The sequence below is a fragment of the Haliotis rubra genome, unplaced genomic scaffold, assembly GCF_003918875.1.
Source record: "Haliotis rubra isolate DU_JTF1 unplaced genomic scaffold, ASM391887v1 Scf684, whole genome shotgun sequence".
Taxonomy (NCBI): domain Eukaryota; kingdom Metazoa; phylum Mollusca; class Gastropoda; order Lepetellida; family Haliotidae; genus Haliotis; species Haliotis rubra.
The window spans coordinates 187,635-210,697 of record NW_025767395.1 but is presented as its reverse complement, the minus strand read 5'-3'; the positions used below and the strand labels follow the sequence as shown (position 1 = coordinate 210,697).

The window sequence follows — 23,063 nt, the reverse complement described above, 5'->3', positions numbered from 1 at the left end:
TCGATTCCAGTCTCTCTGGGTCCATCGGAGGTGACGTTGGGCCCACAGCAGATGTTGACGTTGACGTCAATATTGGCCCACGATATGGACGTGGAGAATGGAGATTGGCAGCCCGCAACCGATTTCGAATGGTCTGTGAGGACAGTCGACCTCTAAACATCTCAGTCCTGGTTCGTGTAGCCGGCAGAAATCTGTCACGTAGGTGACGTAGGACGATTTGACGGTCTTCTGCTCGTGACGTCACACGTGGACGATCAGAATGGTGCCAGTTTGTTGTAGACGACCTCGCAAGTCATACACAGTACGACGGCGGCATCCCATTGCTCTTGCGACGTCAATAACTGATCTTCCCGCTTGCAACATGCCAACGGCACGTTCACGTTGCACATTTGACAATCGTAGCATTTCAAGTACAGTGAGAACTGTGGTTTAAAAGTGTTTTTTTCAATTCTTTAACCCAATGCAAACACGTGCATATGAGGAAAACTTCGATGCGAAGATCACGTGATCGACTGCACGTGCAAAACCTGATTTGGTACTAACGTCATTTGCACGACGAATGGATGGGACTGAGTGAGTTTTGCTAACGTTTTTCTAGAGTCGAAAGATAGGGATCCTATTTCGGATACATAGATGTATCATCAGAGAAACATTATTCATTATTTTTCAAATTTACATTTTGTGAAGTTTCTTTTTTGAATCAGTATATATATGTTTTTGCCACATTGTTGCAATGTATCTATGTAATTGTTTATTATGATTGTTTACACTGTATAATATATATATGTTCCATACACAGTGCTTCATATAAATGTATGCACTGGACTTACATATCACACACATTACTAACATGTTGTCTACAGTACGCTGAACATACAAACATATCATATACTAACATGTTGTCTACACTACGCTGAACATACAAACATATCATATACTAACATGTTGTCTACACTACGCTGAACATACTAACATATCATATACTAACATGTTGTCTACACTACGCTGAACATCTTAACATATCATATACTAACATGTGGTCTACACTACGCTGAACATACTAACATATCATATACTAACATATGATCTACACTACGCTGAACATACCAACATATCATATACTAACATGTTGTCTACACTACGGAGAACATACAAACATATCATATACTAACATGTTGTCTACACTACGCTGAACATCTTAACATATCATATACTAACATGTGGTCTACACTGCGCTGAACATACTAACATATCATATACCAACATGTGGTCTACACTACGCTGAACATACTAACATATCAGATACTAACATGTGGTCTACACTACTCTGAACATCTTAACATATCATATACTAACATGTTGTCTACACTACGCTGAACATACAAACATATCATATACTAACATGTTGTCTACACTACGCTGAACATACAAACATATCATATACTAACATGTTGTCTACACTACGCTGAACATCTTAACATATCATATACCAACATGTGGTCTACACTACGCTGAACATACTAACATATCATATACTAACATGGGGCCTACACTACGCTGAACATACTAAAATATCATATACTGATATGAGGTCTACAGTACGCTCAACATACAAACATATCATATACTAACACGTGGTCTACACTATGCTGAACATACTAACATCTCATATACTAACACGTGGTCTACACTACGCTGAACATACTAACATATCATATACTAACATGTGATCTACACTACGCTGAACATACTAACATATCATATACTAACATGTGATATACACGACGTTGAACATACTAACATATCACATACTAACATGTGATCTACACTACGCTGAACATACTAATATATCATATACTAACATATGATCTACACTACACTGAAGATACTAACATAGCATATACTAACATGTGATCTACACTAGGCTGAATGTACTAACATATCATATACTAACATGTGATCTACACTAGGCTGAATGTACTAACATATCATATACTAACATGCCATCTACACTACGCTGAACATACTAACATATCATATACTAACATGTGATCTACACTACGCTTAACATACTAACATATCATATACTAATATGTGCTCTACACTACGCTGAACATACTTACATATCATATACTAATATGTGCTCTACACTACGCTTAACATACTAACAGATCATATACTAAAATGTGGTCACACCTGAGGTAAGGTAGTTTGTTCAGAATTGCCGAAACTGGGTACAGCAGAAACTGGTTACCCGATGACATATGCCATGTGACTATTAACCTTCTAGGGCCTTACAGGCAGCTTGGGTTATCCAGGTTGATAATACTGAGATTGTGATTCAGCGTCCAGTGAGCAACTAGACAGATTGATACTAGGCGCTATATAAAAGAAACATATTAAAAACTGGCGTGATAAGTTCATACTGACTTGCACACAAAAAAATTCCAGTCATCATTACGTATGATAACTGAGATAATATCCAGTATTACCTAAGAAAACAGTCACAATGATGGCTATATAAAATGTCAATTCGAAGACAGATACATACCACACACATGAAGTACTCCAGTCACAGTGTAAAACAGAAACATAGTCAGCAGCTGGTTAACACTGAAAGATCTGAGCTGTTGATGTTCGTGTAGTTTCACTTGACACTATTTCCCTGTTACATGAACCATGTCCTTGCTTGTTGAAACATTAGTGAATACGCCGTTTCGTTGCTATTGGGCAGTTGAATATTGAATACTATGTTGTCATGAATTTACTTGGCACTTCTGGGTCTGTCTTCTCTGTGAATCATGTCCCTGCTTGCTGAAACATTATCATTTGGCAGTCGAACATTGAACACTATGTTGTCATGCGTGCTGTGTCTGTCTGTTCTGTGGTAGCCAAGTGGTTAAAGCATCCGCTCGTCACGCCGAAGACCCGGGTTCGATTCCCTCCATGGGTACAATGTGTGAACACCATTTCTGGTATCCCCCGCCATGAAATTGCTGACATATGGCGAAAAGCAACGTAAAAAGATATTCACTCACTCACTCATTCACTCTCATATGTACTCGTATTTACTCTTTAGCACTGCACATCAAGATGTAAACGTAACTATTGATATCACACCAAGTCTTCTTTCTTTAACGTCGTCCTTTGCAATATTCAAGCTATTCCAGTCAGTAAATGACCAGACAATCCAGTGATCAACATCATCAGCTTCAATGTTCGCAATTTGGATACGATGACATGTGTCAACCGATCCCGTTAGTCGCCTCTTACGACAAGCATGGGTTGCTGAAGATCAATTCTATCCCGGGCCTCAAAAGAAACTAAACGAGCGTTTGTCAGACTCCATTTATCTCACAACGAATACAGTAATCTGTTTCTTACACACCCTAAAATCTTACCACTTTTGGATCAATTGTTGCTTAGTTCGTCTTTTCTCATTGTATCGGCGCATTGATACATAACCCAACGTTATGAATGAATAACGTCACTTGACTTACTACTCACTACACATATTATGTGTAACCCTCCTCACAAAAAGCGTTTTAGTCATATTTGTGCATTTTCGAGGCAATAATCATGATGTAAACAAGATAAGATCAAAGAACTTCTCAAAAACCATGACGTTGTAACTGTAAATCATTCTTTCGCAGGTGAAATTATTTCACAGTGTCACGTCATTATTCTCGTTCTGAACATGTGCTAGGTGACGTTTATTTCATTTGAATTCAGTCATCATTGAAGGATAGTGTTGGATTTTTTTTGCACATGGGGGATCTGCTAAGCAGCCAGGTATGAACCCCATGGAGCAACTTTTAGGAGGGCATGGGCAGATGTTTTTCGTGTGAGAGGTGGCTACACTAGGTACTGACGTGGTCGTCAGTGTCAGTTCACACAATCACAACAAGCAATAACTAATAATTTAGTGACAATATTCACATTAGTGGCGTTGTCATGGTCACCATATTTTCAGGCATTGTTTTCATTCAAGTTTCTAGTTATTTTCTCTCTCAGATTAGTAGACTGATTATCGCATTTTCAACATATTTAAGCTACTAGTTAGATCAAATAATTGTTTAGTTTTACAATTCCTTCAACAGATCTCAAACATTTAAATTAAACTGACATCCTGAAGTTTGATCTCTTATACCATTCTCATTATCTACTCTCTTCTTATTTCAGACATCTTTCCATTCAATGTTTTATGTTCACTAACATGAGTATCACAAGGAATATATCAAGAGCATGATGTGTGACAATTCCTAAAGATGGCCATATCAAAATGGATATTAATCAGATTATATACTCTCCCAAAAAAGAAACGCATATAGGAATTTCAACTGTATTTTAATGTTTATTTTGAAACATCTTTTAGGCTTTATGAGTTAATGAAATATAGCGAAATTGCACACTGGGAATGCAGACTTATCCCTCTTTGGCACCAACTCGAGGTTAGTCAGTTTGAGTGTCACATGGAGACGTGTGGTGGCACTAGAGTCAATACCTCGTGAGACCACCGTGGGCATCCAGAACTGCACGGCATCGCCTCAGCATCGAACGAATAAATCTCAGAATCTCGTGTTGCCCAATCGCAGCCCACTCTGCCTGTAGTGCCTGTGCGAGTTGCTGAAGTATCTGGTTACGGCGTGGCACCCATCTGTCCAGGGCATCCCACAGATGTTCGATCGGGTTTAAGTCCGGTGATCTTGAGAGCAAGGGGAACACATTGATGTTGTGGTTCTGGAGGAAGTCTCTAGTGTGACGTGCTGTGTGGGGCCTGGCATTGTCCTGTTGAAACAACTCCCTCTGGCGATCAATGATTGGAAGGAGGTGTTGGCGTAGGATTTCGTCACAGTACCGTTGAGCAGTCAGGTTGCGCGGGATCATCACCAAATCACTTCTCCTACGGCAGGTGATCGCTCCCCACATCATAACACTGTCCCGGCCGAATCTGTCCACCTGGGGAACGCAAGTGTCGGCGAAACGTTCACGTCGACGTCTGTACACCCGCATTCTTCCATCGCGTCGTTCCAATAGAAATCGTGATTCATTGCTGAACCAGATTCTACGCCAATTCAGTAGGTTCCATTGGTGCACCATTGAACTCGATGTCGACGTTGTTGTTGTCGAAGCACAGGACCAAAATAAGGTCTCCTGGCAGGTAAACCAGCCTCTCTCAACCTGTTCCTGACGGTCTGTGCAGAAAGCCTCCTCAATCCGGGTATTTATCGAGCAGTACTGGTCGCCGTAGCTGTTTGATGACGCAGGTGATGTACCCGGATGTAGCGATCCTGCGCCTCAGTGGTCGCTCGAGGTCACCCACTACGAGGGGCATCTGCTACCGAATTCTACCGGCGATATCTCTCCCAGAGCCGTGAAATGGTGCTTTGGTGAACATTCATGAGTCGGGCAACTGCACGTTGAGACTGGCCAGCTTCAAGCAAACCAATGGCGATTGGACAGTTGGCTTCACTTAGACGTGGCATTTTGCGTTCGTCAACAATATTCCAAATACAGTGAATATTAGACAGACAGCAATCAACCTTATATACCCATCATTGAGACTATCTGATCCCTAACTTTCACGTGCATTCCATGTGAATTGTGTATTCTGTGACACTACACGCCGAAATTGAAAACCATGCTGTTAAATACGGGTATTTTACGGATGGTGCGTTTTGTTGTGATGTTTCAAAACAAAAACACCATAGGACTCATAAACAAAGCAAGACCTTTTGTAAAATGAATCACATTTTAATTCACTGCTACATGAAATTGGTATTTCCTTCATGCGTTTCTTTTTTGGGAGAGTATATATACTTTCAACACATGAGATAGATTCGCCTGTAACTTGGCCGTGAAAATGTCAGCAAATCGAGTACCCCTGATGTATTTTGTAGCGAACTAGTAACATCCATTTTATTATCTTTAATCTTTCCATACAAGATTTATCCGAAACTGGAGAAAGGTCAGAATAGTAAGGCGAAGCCAATGATTATAGCACACTGATGTACACACTGGGGCACACATAAAGATCCAGTCAGAACACGTGTATGTTCCAGGGCCTCAGTCTGCTACAACACAGCCCAGCATCTTGCCAAACTACTGGCACCATTGGGAAAAGAAGGAAACTCCTACATCAGCAATTCCAGTACCTTTGTCACAGGTCGCATGGTCAGCGTGTCATGCAGTCTTCTAAATGCCGTTCAAGGACTAAACTATCGGGCAAATGAAAGTTCCCACTTTTAATGCAATTCCATAATCACCCAAGCAGAAAACATTCACCCAAATATAACATGCTCCCAATAAAAGCGAAGGTGTCCGAAAACTTCTCCCGAATTGTGCATTCTTCAAAACGTGAAAAAAGTAATTGTTGTCAAAATGCACGTGAACGATAGTGACATAAGTAACAATGTTGGGCAGAACAATCATGCGGAAGCCGTTGTGGTAAAACTAAACTGTGATACGTACCTCACTGTTTTACTGTATCTTGTCGACAAATATGCAATGATAATATCTTCAGTCTTTAGTCCTCTTGTAGTGGAGGCCATAGGTCTACATTTCAGGATTAAAGAGCGATACATACATGTGTATATTTAATGAAAAAGACAATAAGTTCATTTACAAATAATGCGAAAAGTAAATATGATATTATTGGCATAGGACTGAATCTCTAAGATTCATTGAACTGTGTATATAAATAGATAGTTTCTTTACAATATATGGATTGACAATTGACATGGCCATATTAGACTTATCAATAGTGGGACTTGAAGAGAATATATACCTAAATTATTCTCATCGCGAAATTGCTGCACTATTGTCGATCTTATGTAAACTTTTAACTCACTTACTCAAACGCTTGTGGGGCGAACAACTGAATGAAAATGCAAGCATTTGGGGGTTTGAACAAACGATCATATGTTCCTGGTAAGGTTTACGGAAAGATCAATGCAAGAAGAAGACAAACAATAATCATAGTAATAAGTTTATTAAGATGTCGCAACACAACATCAGACAACATATAATACAAAGTAAAGCCACTCTTTCTCATCGATACCAAAATCTCCGTTCATCTATACCTAGACTCACCTACATAACTAACTGTACACTAACATAAGAACTATTCGCTTTACGATAAGATTATAATATTTAGAAACCTTAGAATGTGTATTAAAACATGCTATTACAAATGTCTGTTTAACAGTTATCAATATTAGCCACTATCACACCAGCAAGGTACACAGTCTTACAAACATTGTAAGGATGTAAGGATTGTTCGTCTAGAGGTACAAAGACAATATCACTTGCATAAAGTGACAAAGAAAATATCGCCAGCATAAAGTGACAAAGAAAACATCGTCTGCATATAGTCACAAAGATGACATCGTCTGCATAAAGAGACAAAGAAAATGTCGTCTGTATAAATCGACAAAGAAAATATCGTCTGCATAAAGTGACAAAGAAAATATCATCTGCATAAAGTGACAAAGAAAATACCGTCTGCATACAACAACAAAGAAAACACTGTTTGCATAAAACGACACAGAAAATACTGTCTGCATAAAACGACAAAGAAAACATCGTCTGCATACATAACTAACTGTACACTAACATAAGAACTATTCAATTTACAATAAGATTATAATATTTAGAAACCTTAGATTGTTTATTAAAACATGCTATTACAAATGTCTGTTTAACAGAAATCAATATTAGCCACTATCACACCAGCTAGGTACACAGTCTTACATACATTGTAAGGATGTAACGATTGTTCGTCTTGAGCTACTTCCATAGAGTGACAAAGAAAATATCGGCGGGATAACGCGAGTAAGAAAATATCGTCTGCATAAAGTGACAAAGAAAATATCGTCAGCATAAAGTGACAAAGAAAATATCATCTGCATAAAGTGAAAAAGAAAATATCATCTGCATACAACAACAAAGACAATATCGTCTGCATAAAACGACAAAGAAAATACCGTTTGCATAAAGCGACTGAGAAAATATTGTCTGCATAAAACGACAAAGAAAATTTCGCCTGCATAAAGCGACAAAGAAAATATCGTTTGCATTAAAAGACAAAGAAAATATCGTCAGGATAAAGCTGTAAAGAAAATATAGTCAACCTACAGCGAAAAAGAAAACATCGTCTGCATAAAACTATCAACACAATATCGTCTGTAGAAAGGTACAAAGACAATATCGTCTGCATAAACTGTTGCCTCACTAGAGGCTGCACCCCGTACTGTGGTCCCGTGGTCGTAGTTGAGGACGATGAAGGGTGGAGAGACGTATAGATGAGGAACTGTACCATCAGTTCATGCTCTACTGGTGTCGTGGTCCTCTGCAAAGGAGAATGAAGGGTTCAGAGACGTGTAGATGAGGAACTGTACCGTCAGATTAGGCTTCACCTTGTACTGTGGTACTCTGCGGGTGACGAAGAAGGGTGGAGAAACGTGTAGATGACGAACTGTAACGTCAGATTAGGCTTCACCTGGTACTGTGGTCCTCTGTGGGGGACGATGAAGGTTGGAGAGTCGTGTAGATGAGGAACTGTACCGTCAGATTAGACTTCTGTGGGGGACGATGAAGGGTTGAGAGACGTGTAGATGAGGAACAGTATCGTCAGTATAGGCTTCACCTGGTACTGTGGTCCTCGATGGAGGACGATGAAGAGTGGAGATACGTAGATAAGGAACTGTACCGTCAGTTTTGGCTTCACCTGGTGCTGTGGTCCTCAGTAAGGAAGTTGAAGGGTGGAGAGACGTGTAGATGTGGAACTGTTCCCGTCAGATTAGACTTATGAGGGGAACGATGAAGGATGGAGTGACGTGTAGATGAGGAACAGTATCGTCAGTATAGGCTTCACTTGGTACTGTGGTCCTTTTTTGAGGACGATGAAAAGTGGAGAGACGTAAATGAGGAACTGTACCATCAGTTTTAGCTTCACCTGGTGCTGTGGACCTCAGTTAGGAAGTTGACGGGTGGAGAGACGTGTAGATGTGGAACTGTTCCCTCAGGAGTCGCTCATAATCATGTAGGGGTAAGACATCCCCGTCGTTGTTGGAAGCACAAGGTACATCACTGAAGTCACGGGACAATCTCTCTGCCATCACAGTAAGATATTCACCACATCTGTAATTACAACATTACACTTACATTGCAGATAAAGTTGTCTTGCACAGAAGTGTATGTATGTTGCTTTCATGCAGTGTGGAACAGAAATCATCAATGGATTGGAAATCCTAAAAAAGGCAGTAATCATAGATTGCAATCCTCTCTTAACACATCGTACATTTGTTACATAGATCCAATTGCTACTTTCTCCGTCATTTCCACAGATAGTCTATACGGGCTTCGGTAATTCAGTTAGGGTCTAGTTTTCTGGTTTAAGTTGAGTAAATGGTGTTTAACACAGGAGATTGCAACTGGACACATATATGAGGGTTTGTTAACTGGTTATTACCATACCTAAGTCCAGCACTTAAGGTCAAACAATAAACTTATGTACCTTCTGTCCTGGTTTTCTGCAAATAAAGCAAAAGACAAACTTTTAAATTTCTAAACGGAAAGATTCGTCCACGTTTCCATTTACTGAATAACAGTTAGTGACTGAGTCCCTGTTAGCACAGTCCATCAATATCACCAAAACCAGAACACCTTCAATAGGGCTTCACACATTGTACCCATGTGGGAAATCGAACCTTGGTCTTTGGCGGGAACGCCTTAACCACTTGGCTCCCGACTGTCCCAATTACTGAATCAAAACAGCGTTTACAAAATATAATGGAAAAAAAAAGATTTCAGCATTTGAAGGTGAACTATAGACATGCCTGTTTGCTGTTTAACGCTGTATTCAGCAATATTCAAGCTAGATTACGATTGTCTGAAATAATCAAGACTTGACAAGAAAACCCAGTGATTGATATAATGAGCATCGATTGACGAAATTGGGAAACGGGGGTATACATGCATGGCCATAATCAGCCAACGTTTCCCACCTGTTATGACGAGCTTACAAATAGGTTGTAGAAGACCAGCTCTGACCTGAGGATGGATTGAAACTTACATTGCATTCAAAAAGATTCATATATTCATCGTACCTTTTACGTCCTTGCAGACAAGAACAGTAACTGCTGCCACCACAACTGCCACGGCAGTCAGCATAATGGAGTAGACAGCTACGATGGGGACGATGTCCTCTATGTTTGCATCACCTTCTGATATAAAACACAGTTAACACATATGTAATTAGTATGATAATTTATATGAGAACGCAGAGACGTATTTGAATGATAAGAAATGTTCTGTTAATATTCCTTGTTTGTTTTATTGCATATATTGGTTTTAGAACATAAAGAGGAAAGAGAGGAAGTTCTGGGGGGTTTTGTGTGTCTTTTTAGAATGAAACTGCGATCCTTTTATAAGCTAAGAGTCCTGTCTACATCGTATTTGAAACATAAAAGATTCGTCGTTTATATTCCTTATTCCTCTCAGTGCGTAGATACTGGTTTTAGGACATTAGGAGGAAATACTATTTGTGTCTACTTTTTCAAAGAAACTACGATTCTTTATACGCTACTGGAACCCTGTCTGCATCGCATAACGCAACAAAGGAAGCAAGCAATGAAGATGGAAGAATCATTCTTGATGTATGACGGGAAGTATGACTGTTACAGCTGTCAAGGCCAGTGGATCTGTTTCCCCAACATGGTAAATCACCGAATCGTGGTTATGTACATGGAAATTAAGAAGTGTCATAAGTATTATATATATAATAAAACGTATTTGACTTAGGAAATGTTTATTTACGGTATATTAACTTTTCTATGATGGGTATTTGAAATCATATAATCGGTATTTTCTATTTCCTTGAAATATTACACCGTAATCTTGACGATTTGACTTATATCCAATATATACGGGTTTTAGACACGACTTCTATTCCAGGCTTCTGGGCTTCAGACGGGAGATAGTTCGAGCTACATTCAATCGACATATCAGTACCATACACTCACAGTTCGAGTTTCACAGCCGTTACACATCATGCTTGTAGTTAACCTTTAGACACCAACCTTCTATTTCCTGGTAGCTCCCGTCGGTTTCGTCTTCCCTGTGATACGAAACCAAGCTGATAAAAATGAGTATTAAATTTGAGTAAAATGAAAGGAAATTATAAAGCTGTGACACACTCTCAATTAACATCGCTCCGAATCGTGCATAGTTTTGCTCTGATGGCTATGTCGGTTTGTTTGTTGTTTGACGCCGCACTCAGCAATATTCCAGCTATATGGCGGCGGTCTGTAAATAATCGAGTGTGGACCAGACAATCCAGTGCTCAACAGCATAAGCATCGATCTACGCAATTGGGATACGATGATATGAGTCAACCAAGTCAGCGAGCCTGACCACGGTATCACTTTTGTCAACTTCATACGACAACCATGGCTTGCTGAAGATCAATTCTATATCAGATCTTCAGCTATGTATCACTGTGTGAGATGAAATATTTATTCATCCTACTTGAAGATTGATGAAGATACTCACCGCTGATCAACGTATCGTCTCTCTGAAAGTGACAATGTTCAGCAGTTAATTATACATACAACTGCAAGGTTAATCACAGATGCCTGTATTATTGTGCACCGATCACATATCCGTACATGTTTGAATATAGTGCACTGGCTAGCAATTCTCGAAACTTCTTAAGTCCTACGAACTTCTTAATTCCATTCTTAACACATTGGCTACTATCAAAATTAAGAATTCTTAGGGCTACGAACGTTTCGAGAATAAGGGTCCTGATCTAGCACCGTAGACGCGATATAAGGACAGCTTCCGATACAAGTTTCAATAGAAGGCCAGTCAGTGAGTGAGTGAGTTGGCTTTTACGCGACTTTTAGCAATGTTACAGCAATATCACGGCAGGGGACACAACAAATAGGCCTGACACATTGATCCCATATCAGAAATCGAACCCGGGCCTTCGGCTTTAACGCTTTAACCACTGGGCTACCCCAACGCCCAAGGTCACTCGGAGCTAATAGTTATGATAGGCCTTTAGTTTTTCTATGTTGACAGATAACATTCCAAGACTGTTTAAGGTACATACCATTGCCCATTTCATAATTCGCTATGGCCTATTTATCTGAACTAATTCATGGGACGTTTAAGGGTCTACGATGACGTACAACACCAACCTTCTATCTCCTGGTAGCCCCCTTCTGTTTCTGCGTCAAGGATGTATGTGACAACGCTGGGGGGGGGGGGGGAGAAATGTAGAAAGTAGATTGCAAATACTGTCAACTATTTACGCAATAACCTGGAAGGATAGCAGATACTGCCAACTGTTCACCCCATAGCCTGGAAGGATAGCACACACTGGCAACTGTTTACCCAACAGCCGTCGCATCTGGATAGCAGATACTGCCAACTGTTTACCAAATAGCCTTGAAGGATAACATATACTGCCAACTGTTTGCCCAACAGCCGTCGCATCTGGATAGCAGATACTGCCAACTGTTCACCCAATAGCCTTGAAGGATAGCACATACTGCCAACTGTTTACCCAACAGCCGTACCATCAGGATAGCAAATACTGCCAGGTGTTTACCCAATAGCCGTTGAAGGATAGCACATACTGCCAACTGTTTACCCAACAGCCTTGAAAAAGAGCACCTACTACTAAGTTTAAATTTACCCATTTGCCTTACCCACTGGATAGTAGATACTCACCGACTATGAATGTCTCCCCTTCCTGAAAGATATAATTGTGTAGATGCAAAATGTTAGATGAAAAATATATGATAAACGAATTGCTCGTATACTTGCATACCTTTGAAGTAGACATAAATAACTTGAAATTTGTAGAATGATATGTGACTGTCAGCTAAGTAACACTGGTGTCCTGAAGTCCTTGTTGGGATGGTAAGACTAGTGGTTAAAGTGTCTCCCGCTGGGATATTACTGGGATATTGCTAAAAGCGGCGTAAACATCCTCACTCACTCACTGAAAGCTAAAGACCATCAAATATGTAAATGTGTGCACACTATGGATTCATATCTCAAATGCCGTTCAAGCGTCTTGACGGTAATAAAAGAGAAATTATTCATATTTCTCAGGCTGTTCCAGCATCTTCACGGTTATATAAGAGAAGTGAAAAGAGTCTATGTTGGACTGAAACACACAGAAAAGAACTTGTCAAGTAAATAGCACCACAGTTTTAAGTAATTTACATCTAACTTCTCATCTAGTCTTATGACATAGATATTCAATTTTCACTCTATTTATGGGTGTGCAAGGTTTTGCATATGATCTCAATAATAGTGTGTCTTAAGGGTATAAACTCTTCACACCGAACACCTGGGTTCGATTCCCCACATGGGTACAATATCTGAAGCCCATTTCGGTTCTCCCCCGTCGTGATATTGCTCATATTCACTCACTATAAACTCTTCCTTAAAGGCTGGTCTCAGATTCAATTTCCCCACATTTACTTCCTGAATGAATACTAATAGACACCATCAAGGACATCTTTACATTTCAACAAAATCCACCACACGGACGTGAAAAATATGATATAGGGAAGTATAAATAGGACAAAATGATCATTTGAAAATGTATAACATGTCAATATATAGTGAAATGCTTGCCAGATAACGTTTTACTGAGTAACTGGGTGGAAATGGACATCAGATGCTACATACAGAAGTATTATTTATATTTTACAGTTATAGTAAAGACATTACATCTAAAAACATATTAGTATTGCTTAACGTTTGTATATGTGTTGATATACTGACCACCAATAGAGACGCAAATCAGAATTCATGAAAATTGTACTTTTTCAGCTTCAGTTTGGGTTTGATACTTTAAGACAAGTATGATGTGGTGATGATAAAGCATTCACCATGCAGGATGGTGTTCCAAATCATTAGGGAGAAACAAGCAAGGATGAAATGCATGACACACGTGCAGAGTGTGGACGTAGGGCTACAAATGCAGGCAGTGTCGTAATGCTGTCATTTCACCGCAACATGCCACGTGTAAGTGAAATGGAGAGACACCAAGCAATAGGCATGCTGAATGCTGGAGTTCGACAGCAACGGGTAGTGGCAACTGGCAGCGTTTCTGATCGCCCCGTTCCGGTACACCTTGTGTGACGTCACAAAGACATGACCGGATAATCCGACTTCAGCACCTCCAGAACCGTCTGCAGGCGGCAGTAAGCACTGCTAATGCCGTGATTTTGTCTATGGGGAGCCCTATCAGCGAAAGAACTGTGCGTTGACGACTCCTAGCGGCAGGCTTACATTGCCGTCGACCTTACCGTGGACCCATCCTCAGCAACAGACATCGACTGGAACGGCGCCGTTGGGTGACCAAACGAGGTCACCATGGTTAAGCCAATTCTTTTATACGGCTGCGAAATATGGGGTTTTGAAAACTGTAAATCTATAGAATCCGTTCATGTAAACGTTTTACGCAAATTCATTCCCGTTAAGAGAAGCACGCCATTATAACGCTATCTGGAAAACTTGGAAGGGTACCCCTAAATAACTCTATCAAATGACGCATGGAATATTTCTGGGATAGACTCCTATCTGGTAAAGAACAAAAGTTGTCAACAATTGTATACCAAATGTTATATAATGAAGCCTGCATAAACAATAGCAACAAAAATTAGATCAAATCCGTGGAAGCCGTATTTAATGAAACAGGCTATAGCATCTGCTGGGTAAGTCAACCAGCTGTCTTTCTCAATCAAATTAAAACTATTATCTCCTTAGGCTTAGATGATATAGCAACCCAAACATGGCGCGCAGAGATTTCGAGTTCTTCTCAGGGTACCATGTATCGCGTATTCAAATCTGAACTTGTCTTTGACAAATATCTCACATATTACCCTTTCTCCTTGGCTCTTAAATTTCGAGATTCAGTGTGAGTTTTGATTTCTTCAATTGCTTTTCTTTTGCTGGTCAGTATTGGTATATATCAGCTGTGGGGGTACAACGTATTCTGAAGTAACCATCCAACACGGCCCTCCCCGCCTACCTCACCCAAAGCGTTGTCCCACACTGTCATGTATAATTCAGTACATGTGTATATATATAGGAAGGGACGGTGGGGCAGACTAGTGGTTAAAGAGTCCGCAAGGCACGCCGAAGACCCAGGTTCGATGTCGCACTTGGGTACAATGTGTGAAGCTAATTTCTGGTGTCCCCCGCCGTGATATTGCGGAAATATTGCTAAAAGCGGCGTAAAACCATACTCACTCACATAAAAGAACGTGTCTATCTTTCTTATGCACTATCATCGTGTGACTGTTCATGTGAAAGCATTGGCCTTGCTATTCTATGGAGCCAACTATTTCCGGGTGACGATAGACTGAACACACACATCGATTGCGTCATGTAAACATGAGCATGTAGTTAATATATGAACCGCAACACGTTATTAAGTGAGATCAGTATTTGTAATTGCTGAACGAAAGTGCGAAAAGAGTGCTTCTGAGAGAGATAACTTTACGTGACTCTCGGGTTATCGTCATTCACTCTCAGATCACACCGTATTACCTCCACGTCTCTGTTTTCTACAAACAACAACGATGACGACAACGGCGATGACCACGATCAGGACGGAAAAGACAGCAGCCACGGGGACGATGGAAACGGCACTAGATTCAGTAACTCCACGTGCTGAAACATTCAATATGAACAATATTCAGTTCAGTATGCATACGAGTATAATCAGGTAACATCAAGCCTCTTCAGGAGGTTTTAACCCGATTCAAAACATATTAAATGGGTTGACACTTGCGATGTTCATCTGAAATAACCTTGCCGTGCCACGCTTTGTAAGTGATTGATGAGGTACGCTGTACATCCCCAACAACAACGTCATTGTCAACATCAGCTCCACAGAAGGACATGCAACGTCAGTGTTCTCATTTGTGCAGGGTGAAGAAACGGAAATATGTAACGAAAAGGGTCAAATTATATTCCTCATATAAATAGAGATTCAGGAGCACTGTATTCTGTAGGGCAGGTTTCTAATTGATTTTTTCGAATTAACGGAAACATTTGGGATTTGGAGAATCTCAAACTTAAGAATCACAGGAGTGATAATGCCATCAGATCATAGTGAAAATTAAATTCTTCATCAATATTACGGCTTCAAATGGTTAAAAAAAATTATTCTTCGAGTGCCACCTAAAGGGTCTTTGATTATTTTAAATCTCTGGGTGTTCTAGCAGGTGTTCCAGCAGGTGTTCCAGCAGGATCAGGTGTACGAAAACGGGGCCGTCCCAGCAGGAGTCATTCCCCAAAATAGGTTGTATATAACAGATTATATTACTGAAGTGTTGACTTACAGAAGACCGCCAGCGTCAGGTTCCGTGATGCACTCCCATGACTGTTGTTGACGTGACACGTGTACAGTCCAGACACAGGTACATCTACAGCTGGTAAAGACAACACAACCTTTCCCTGTCCTGTAATCACCGTCTGTCTGGAGATGTTCAACCAGGTTACAGTACAGGCAGGGTTACAGTCAGCAGAACATCTCACTGTTGCAGGTTTCCCTTCTTCTACCTCCAACTTGTCACTTGTGCCGTCAAACTGTATCTGACCAGGTCCATCTGGAATGCATGTGAGATGGTCAGCTAAGAACGGATTTTTGTTCTTAGATATAAGTGCAGTTTGCTTGTGTGACATACATGATGAATGAAGACATGCTGATTGGCTTGGCCTGTGTTCTTGGGAATCACAAAATGGTAAACGTCTCAGACCCATATCAGTTTATGCTTTCCTCCCACAATAAGTACAGACTACAACTGGAACACCGCTGGAACTCACTCACGCACTCTGTTGACATGTACAACACTTATGACTACACAATACAATTTAGAAAGCATGTAACATGTTAAATTTGGGATTACGCTTTCTTAGTAAAGTACAAATTCTAGTACTTTTGGGTTGAGTCCAATCCGGGATTCGAACTCAATTCCTCAGAGTCAGGTACCTAATAGCTTGCACACAAAGTCAGACGCCTAACCCCAGATATAACATGTACAACTCTTGACAACATATCCAGGTGAGCTTACAGTGCCGGGAAACTATCAGCATATTCGATAGCCTCTGAAACTCATGGATCATTAAATCAGACCTGCCTGTAATTCCTATCCAAACTTCATTCATCATTTCTGTTTCGTTTACACAGAACACAGTAGTTCACAGTAGTTCACAGTAGAACGTTGTGACAAAACTATCACTCAGAAGCTCAGTTACAAGATAAGATACACGAGGTTCCTTTACCGTAAACAAGGTAGGTTCTTACTCACAGAGAACATCCAGTACATGTCTGTGACTCCAGTTAGACTTCAGGCCGTCCTCCACAGTCTGGCAGCTGTATATGTCTCCCTGGTTCTCTCTGCTGACGTGGGTTATTGTCAGGTCATCTCCACCTGTAGGAGACCCATCACCAGATTCTACCCGGGTCCTGTCCATCCTCCAGATGTAGGTCAAGGTCAGTGGGGGGATGGTCCGGGGGCAGACTCCGGGAGGAGGAGGAGCATGTCAGGGTGACATTCTCACCTGATACAGGTGAGGCAGGTCCGGTGATGGTAGGTCTGGTTGGCTTCTCTGTTAACAAATATAACAAATGTGCTCAGACGGTAAAAATTCTTTCATACTTGTATTTATATAGCGTTAATCATTTTTATCTATCAAATGTTCAATAGTTTGTGCGTTCAGTCGTCACGTCGAAGACCCGGGGTCGATTCCCCACATGGGTACAATGAGTGAAGCCCATTTCTGATGTTATCCGTCATGATGTTGCTGGAATATTGTTAAAAAAACTCACTCATTCACTCACTCACTCAGTGTTCCACAGTCAGTGTTCCACATTTTCAGCAGGGAATCCATGTTGGCTGGATCTTAATACTCCTAACCGTTTTGTTGATTAAATATGATAGTTACAACACAAGTACTGGCTGCCTCTACTGAAACGAGTTATTTGTATTTTCCGGAGAGAGGTAGGTCGACGGTGTCACTACCAGGTGCGTTATAACAAATGGCGTTAATAGATGCAAGACTGATCGACTCGGATACACTCATCCATGTTAAACTGCGACACTGCTTCTTTGTCGGTGAACAAGCATAGTTCATATACAACACACACATGCATACAACATATACATACATGCATACAACAAACTAACTTATGCATTCAATACAGACACGCATACACACGCAAACACACATACGCACGCACGCACATACACACACATACATACGCACACACACGGATCCATGTCGCCATATACACAATAATTTACACACACACGCACACACACACCATTTCACCTCACCTAAAGTTCTTCTTCTGCAATAGATTGAACAGCTGTTTATTGACGTTGGAGATACATTCTTCAAATAATATTCTGTTAATTCCATATTCTACTCACGTGCTGCAACGAGGACCTGTCTACATCCAGTAACATTCTGTCATTTGCTTCCTTGACAGTAGTAAGTACCAGCGTCCTGTACAGTAACATTGTAGATGGTAAACCTCAGCTGTCCGGTCTGTGATGGTGAGTCCTCCCTAGTGTATCCCATCCTGGTCGTGAAGCCGGTGTGAGTGTTGTTGAGTACCTCTACACGGTGTGACCTAGACCGGACTAGTAACAGTCTCACAGCTACCGAACCATTCACCCTTACGAAATATGGGAAGCCGACATTCGCTGGGTTCATAGTTATGTTCACATCGTCGCCAACACGTGTAACAGTGTGTTGGTATCCAGTTGTCATGCAGGCAAGACCTGCACTCAAAACAAATATTCGTCATTAAAACAAGGTTAACAGTTGACATAATTATTCAAGCACATTATTAAAGTCAGCTCAATATAATACTAGTTGACAGATACATACCACACAGATATACACCCCCTACCTCCCCTCAAACATAATTTAAGCCAGAAACAGAAAGCGTCAAAGTATTTAGTTTCGCTCAATAATACTTTTGGAAAAAAAGCTAGTCACTTATAAAACGTGATGTAAGCTCAGTATAATGTAAGGTTCTTGTCAGTTGGCAGATACATACCACACACATACAAACCCGAAAACAAAATGTAAGCCAGGGACATTACTACTAGCGTGACAGGTTCATGCTGACACATCACGTACTTTGACACTTGTTTTTGAGCGTCAAAATATTTAGTTTCGCTGGACAATATTTCCCGAGAAAAAGCGGGTCACTTCCCGTTGGACTTTAACATATACCTACGAGCTAACAGTCAGTAAGTAGTAGTTTACATTCACGAAATCGACAGACAAATAACGTTGATGACAGGCGTCTGTCTCGTCGACCAAGGGCGACAACTCCAAGCCTGTTGGGGGCTATGTGGGTGTGAGGAGAGACAGAGGGGGGAGAGCGAGAGAGAGAGAGAGATAGAGACAGACAGACAGTCAAAGACAGAGAGAAAGAGGCTTCATCTGAAATATCGGAGAAAGAGAGAGAAGGGATGTCAGGACGACGAAATTGGACATGAGCTCCACAGAGCTACGAAGCGGTGGATGGGGGTGGGTGGAGGTTGGGGTAAGCCTTAAGGTTAAAGCGTTCGCTCACGCTGAAGACCCAGGTTACATTCCTCACATGGGTACAATGTGTGGAGCCCATTTCTGGTTTATCCCCACCGAAAAATTGCTGGTATATTGCTATAAGTGGCGCAAAACCTCACTTACTCACTCACGCACGCACGCACGCACGCACGCACGCACGCACGCACGCACGCACGCACGCACGCACGCACGCACGCACGCACGCACGCACGCACGCACGCACGCACGCACGCACGCACGCACGCACGCACGCACGCACGCACGCACGCACGCACGCACGCACGCACGCACGCACGCACGCACGCACGCACGCACGCACGCACGCACGCACGCACGCACGCACGCACGCACGCACGCACGCACGCACGCACGCACTCACTCACTCACTCACTCACTCACTCACTCACTCACTCACTCACTCACTCACTCACTCACTCACTCACTCACTCACTCACTCACTCACTCACTCACTCACTCACTCACTCACTCACTCACTCACTCACTCACTCACTCACTCACTCACTCACTCACTCACTCACTCACAAAGTTACAGGTGTTGGCCAGACAGATTCGAAATCGGCTACACAGATTCGGCGACACGTGCGGGTGTCGTCACGTTTTCACACCCTTAAAGCAACCCGAAGCTAAGCCCCATGCGTGTGTCGGGAGCCAAAACAGCTCAGATTTGATATCACAAGGGGTCTTATCTCTGCATTAAACAACCAATCAACGATTGGCGCTTTCAGTCGTAATTCCCGTCACTTGGTTGGCTTCCATGTCTCACTCAGAAACCCTCGGAGTAGGCATAACAATCAAAACATCAGAGCAGAGCTTGTGTGCCCCACCCAAACAAGTGCCTCTGCAAACATGACACCAATCAAGGCTCATTTGAAGACAATGTTGTGAGTAAGAACTCACCATGAAGCTACTTTAGGAATGTAATTGTGTTTATCTTGTGTGAACGTAACCTTTAGTAACAAACAATAAGAAGTAAATATCACAAAAACCGAGTCTCCGTTTTCTCTCCACATGGAAATATAGACAATACCAAAGCTAATCGCAGCGATGAAAACGTTTTATTCATCCTTCCGGGCAGCATCAAACCAAGTACAAACATTCACCATCACGCCAGGTGGAATTAAAGACGATATCCAGGAAAAACGCAGCAATAACAGCGATTTATTTCATCTTTCCAGACAACATCAAACTAAGTGCAAACATAGCAAAATTGAGTTCGGCTTCACACCAGGTGGAATTAAAGACAATACCAAGGCTAAGCGCGGCAATAGAAACGTTTAACATTCACCACCACGCCAGGTGGAATTAAAGACGACATCCAGGCAAAACGCAGCAATAACAACGTTTTATTTCAAACTAGGTGCAAACATAAGAAAAATGAGTTCGCCATCACACCAGGTGGAATTAAAGACAAATATCCTAGCTAGTTCGTAGACAGTGAAAACATGTGCCCCTCACCTGGAAACAATACCGACTGAATTTTGAACCAAGTGTAGAAAATCACTTGAGCCAAGGATTATATTTCAGTTTCATGTGCCTGACTGTACCTCGATGTTTACCCCTCTTTATTTTAATAGTATTATTGGTTCTTTGTTTCGTGTTGTTATTGTTTATTTTAACCTTCTTTGTATTAATACATTTTAGCTTTAAATTTATGTTATTGCGGTTTGGGTTAGTGATTTAGCTTAAAGAGAAGGCCGTAGGCTTTAGTTTTAATTTTATGTAATTTCGGTTTTGGGCTAGCGTTTTAGATTAGAGAGAGAAGGACTTATTGCCTTTTCACGTTAATTTTATGTTATATCGGTTTTAGTTTAGAGAGAGACAGTGTTAACTTGTACTTTTATCTTTGCATTCCCCATTTGTATGACCAACATGATAAGGACGAAGCATTTGTGCATCACAGTCATATACCCACATGGATAACCATAGCTCACGAATTCAATACCCTAACAATTGCATAATGGACAGATAATTCAAACATGTCAGCACAAATAAATAGTACGAAACATTAAACCTGGAAGGATACTACTTTGATTTCAAAGTCTGATTGCTGTGAAGGCGCAGTTGGGTCTACGTAGGATGGTCGTCGTGGTAGATCAGATCTCCCTGATTTCTTCAGGTACTGTTGATAATGGCAGCGGAGATGCTACATGTGATGAACAACACATATTACACTTTACATCAACATGCATAACAAACGTCAGAAAACGTCAATGTCCGTCTGGCATGTCATGCCCTCGCGTCTACCCATCGATTGGGTGCCTCACATACATAGCTGTAGAAACTACAGCAATAGACCATTCCTTTCCCATATGCCACACCTTAGAGAATTGCAAAGATTTGACACGGCAAATCATGCCCAGTTACCGCCAAGTCGCCTCTGAGCCATTGCCAAGACTCGAGCTAGTTTGCCTGCGCCAGCCACCATTTCGCCACCATCGCCTCTCCTCTAAGGGCCGCACCTTCGCCCCCATGCCACACCAGGGCTTCGTCCTGCTTCCAGCAAAACATCACCACCGTTTGCGCTTGCTTACTGACAAGTCGCCTCTGAGCCACTGCCGAGACTCGAACTGGTTTGCCTGCGCCAACCATTGTTTCGCCACCATCGCCTCTCCTCTAAGGGTCGCCCCTTTCACCCCCTATGCAACACCAACATTTGAGCTTGCTTCCAGCAAAGTCGCCTTTGAGCCACCTGTCAAGACTCATTCTGTTTCAGTTCTGCTACACCATGGCCGTCTGTACATCGAGCATCTTCGGGAGAACGAATGATGAATAGCATGAGCAACGTCGCGCGCCGTTACACAAGCTAAGCACCAAGTCAACCAAGTGCTTGATCATGGTGAAGGTCGGAATTATCCCTCTATGCACTACCATCTTCCGACCTCCGTGGGCAGACGTGGAGGGCAGCGTCGCAATTTTCACATCGCCGTGCCCGTCGCATCGTCGTGCCCAGGGAACAAAGGCAAATTTCCGAGCAAGTGGCCAACCTGGCTCCTTTCCCCGAATAAAGAAGACCCCGTCAATACGTTGGAATGTTAGACTTTCGCCTAAGAGTACTATGCATTTTAAAAAGTTAATAAATACTTTATGTGAAAAGTTAGAAAAACGCCGTTTTGCATGGACCTCCGCCATTGAATGGGCTTTCTGGCAATGGAAATGGATTTTCTGCAGACGTATAGCAAAAAATGACAATTTTTTCCTAACAAATTGTGCAATATATATTTTAATGTTCAGGATAGATCAAATCTGCGTTCACCACCGTCACCGACGTCAAAAGAGCTTTCGAATGATATGGTATGTTGCAGATAGGTATAAAGGATTAAGAAGCAAACAAAGATCCGATAAGGCAAAGCCTGAACAAAGGCCCATTTGAAAGGCCGCCGACACAAGAAAGGGGGTATAAACCGACGTGTGTAACG

General features: G+C 41.6%; 1 protein-coding gene across 1 annotated transcript in view; it reads right to left on the bottom strand.

Moving 5' to 3' along the window:
- Positions 1 to 11,549: 11,549 nt before the first annotated feature.
- LOC124258138 (cell adhesion molecule 4-like) overlaps positions 11,550 to 23,063 on the bottom strand; it is a 47,491-nt gene continuing 35,977 nt past the window's right edge. Inside the window, exons 4-8 of the mRNA XM_046692211.1 lie at positions 16,380 to 16,646; positions 15,583 to 15,705; positions 12,742 to 12,763; positions 12,207 to 12,262; positions 11,550 to 11,575 (exon numbers count right to left, since the gene is read on the bottom strand). Coding sequence (XP_046548167.1) covers positions 11,550 to 11,575; positions 12,207 to 12,262; positions 12,742 to 12,763; positions 15,583 to 15,705; positions 16,380 to 16,646 — 494 coding nt within the window. The remainder of the gene's footprint in view (positions 11,576 to 12,206; positions 12,263 to 12,741; positions 12,764 to 15,582; positions 15,706 to 16,379; positions 16,647 to 23,063) is intronic.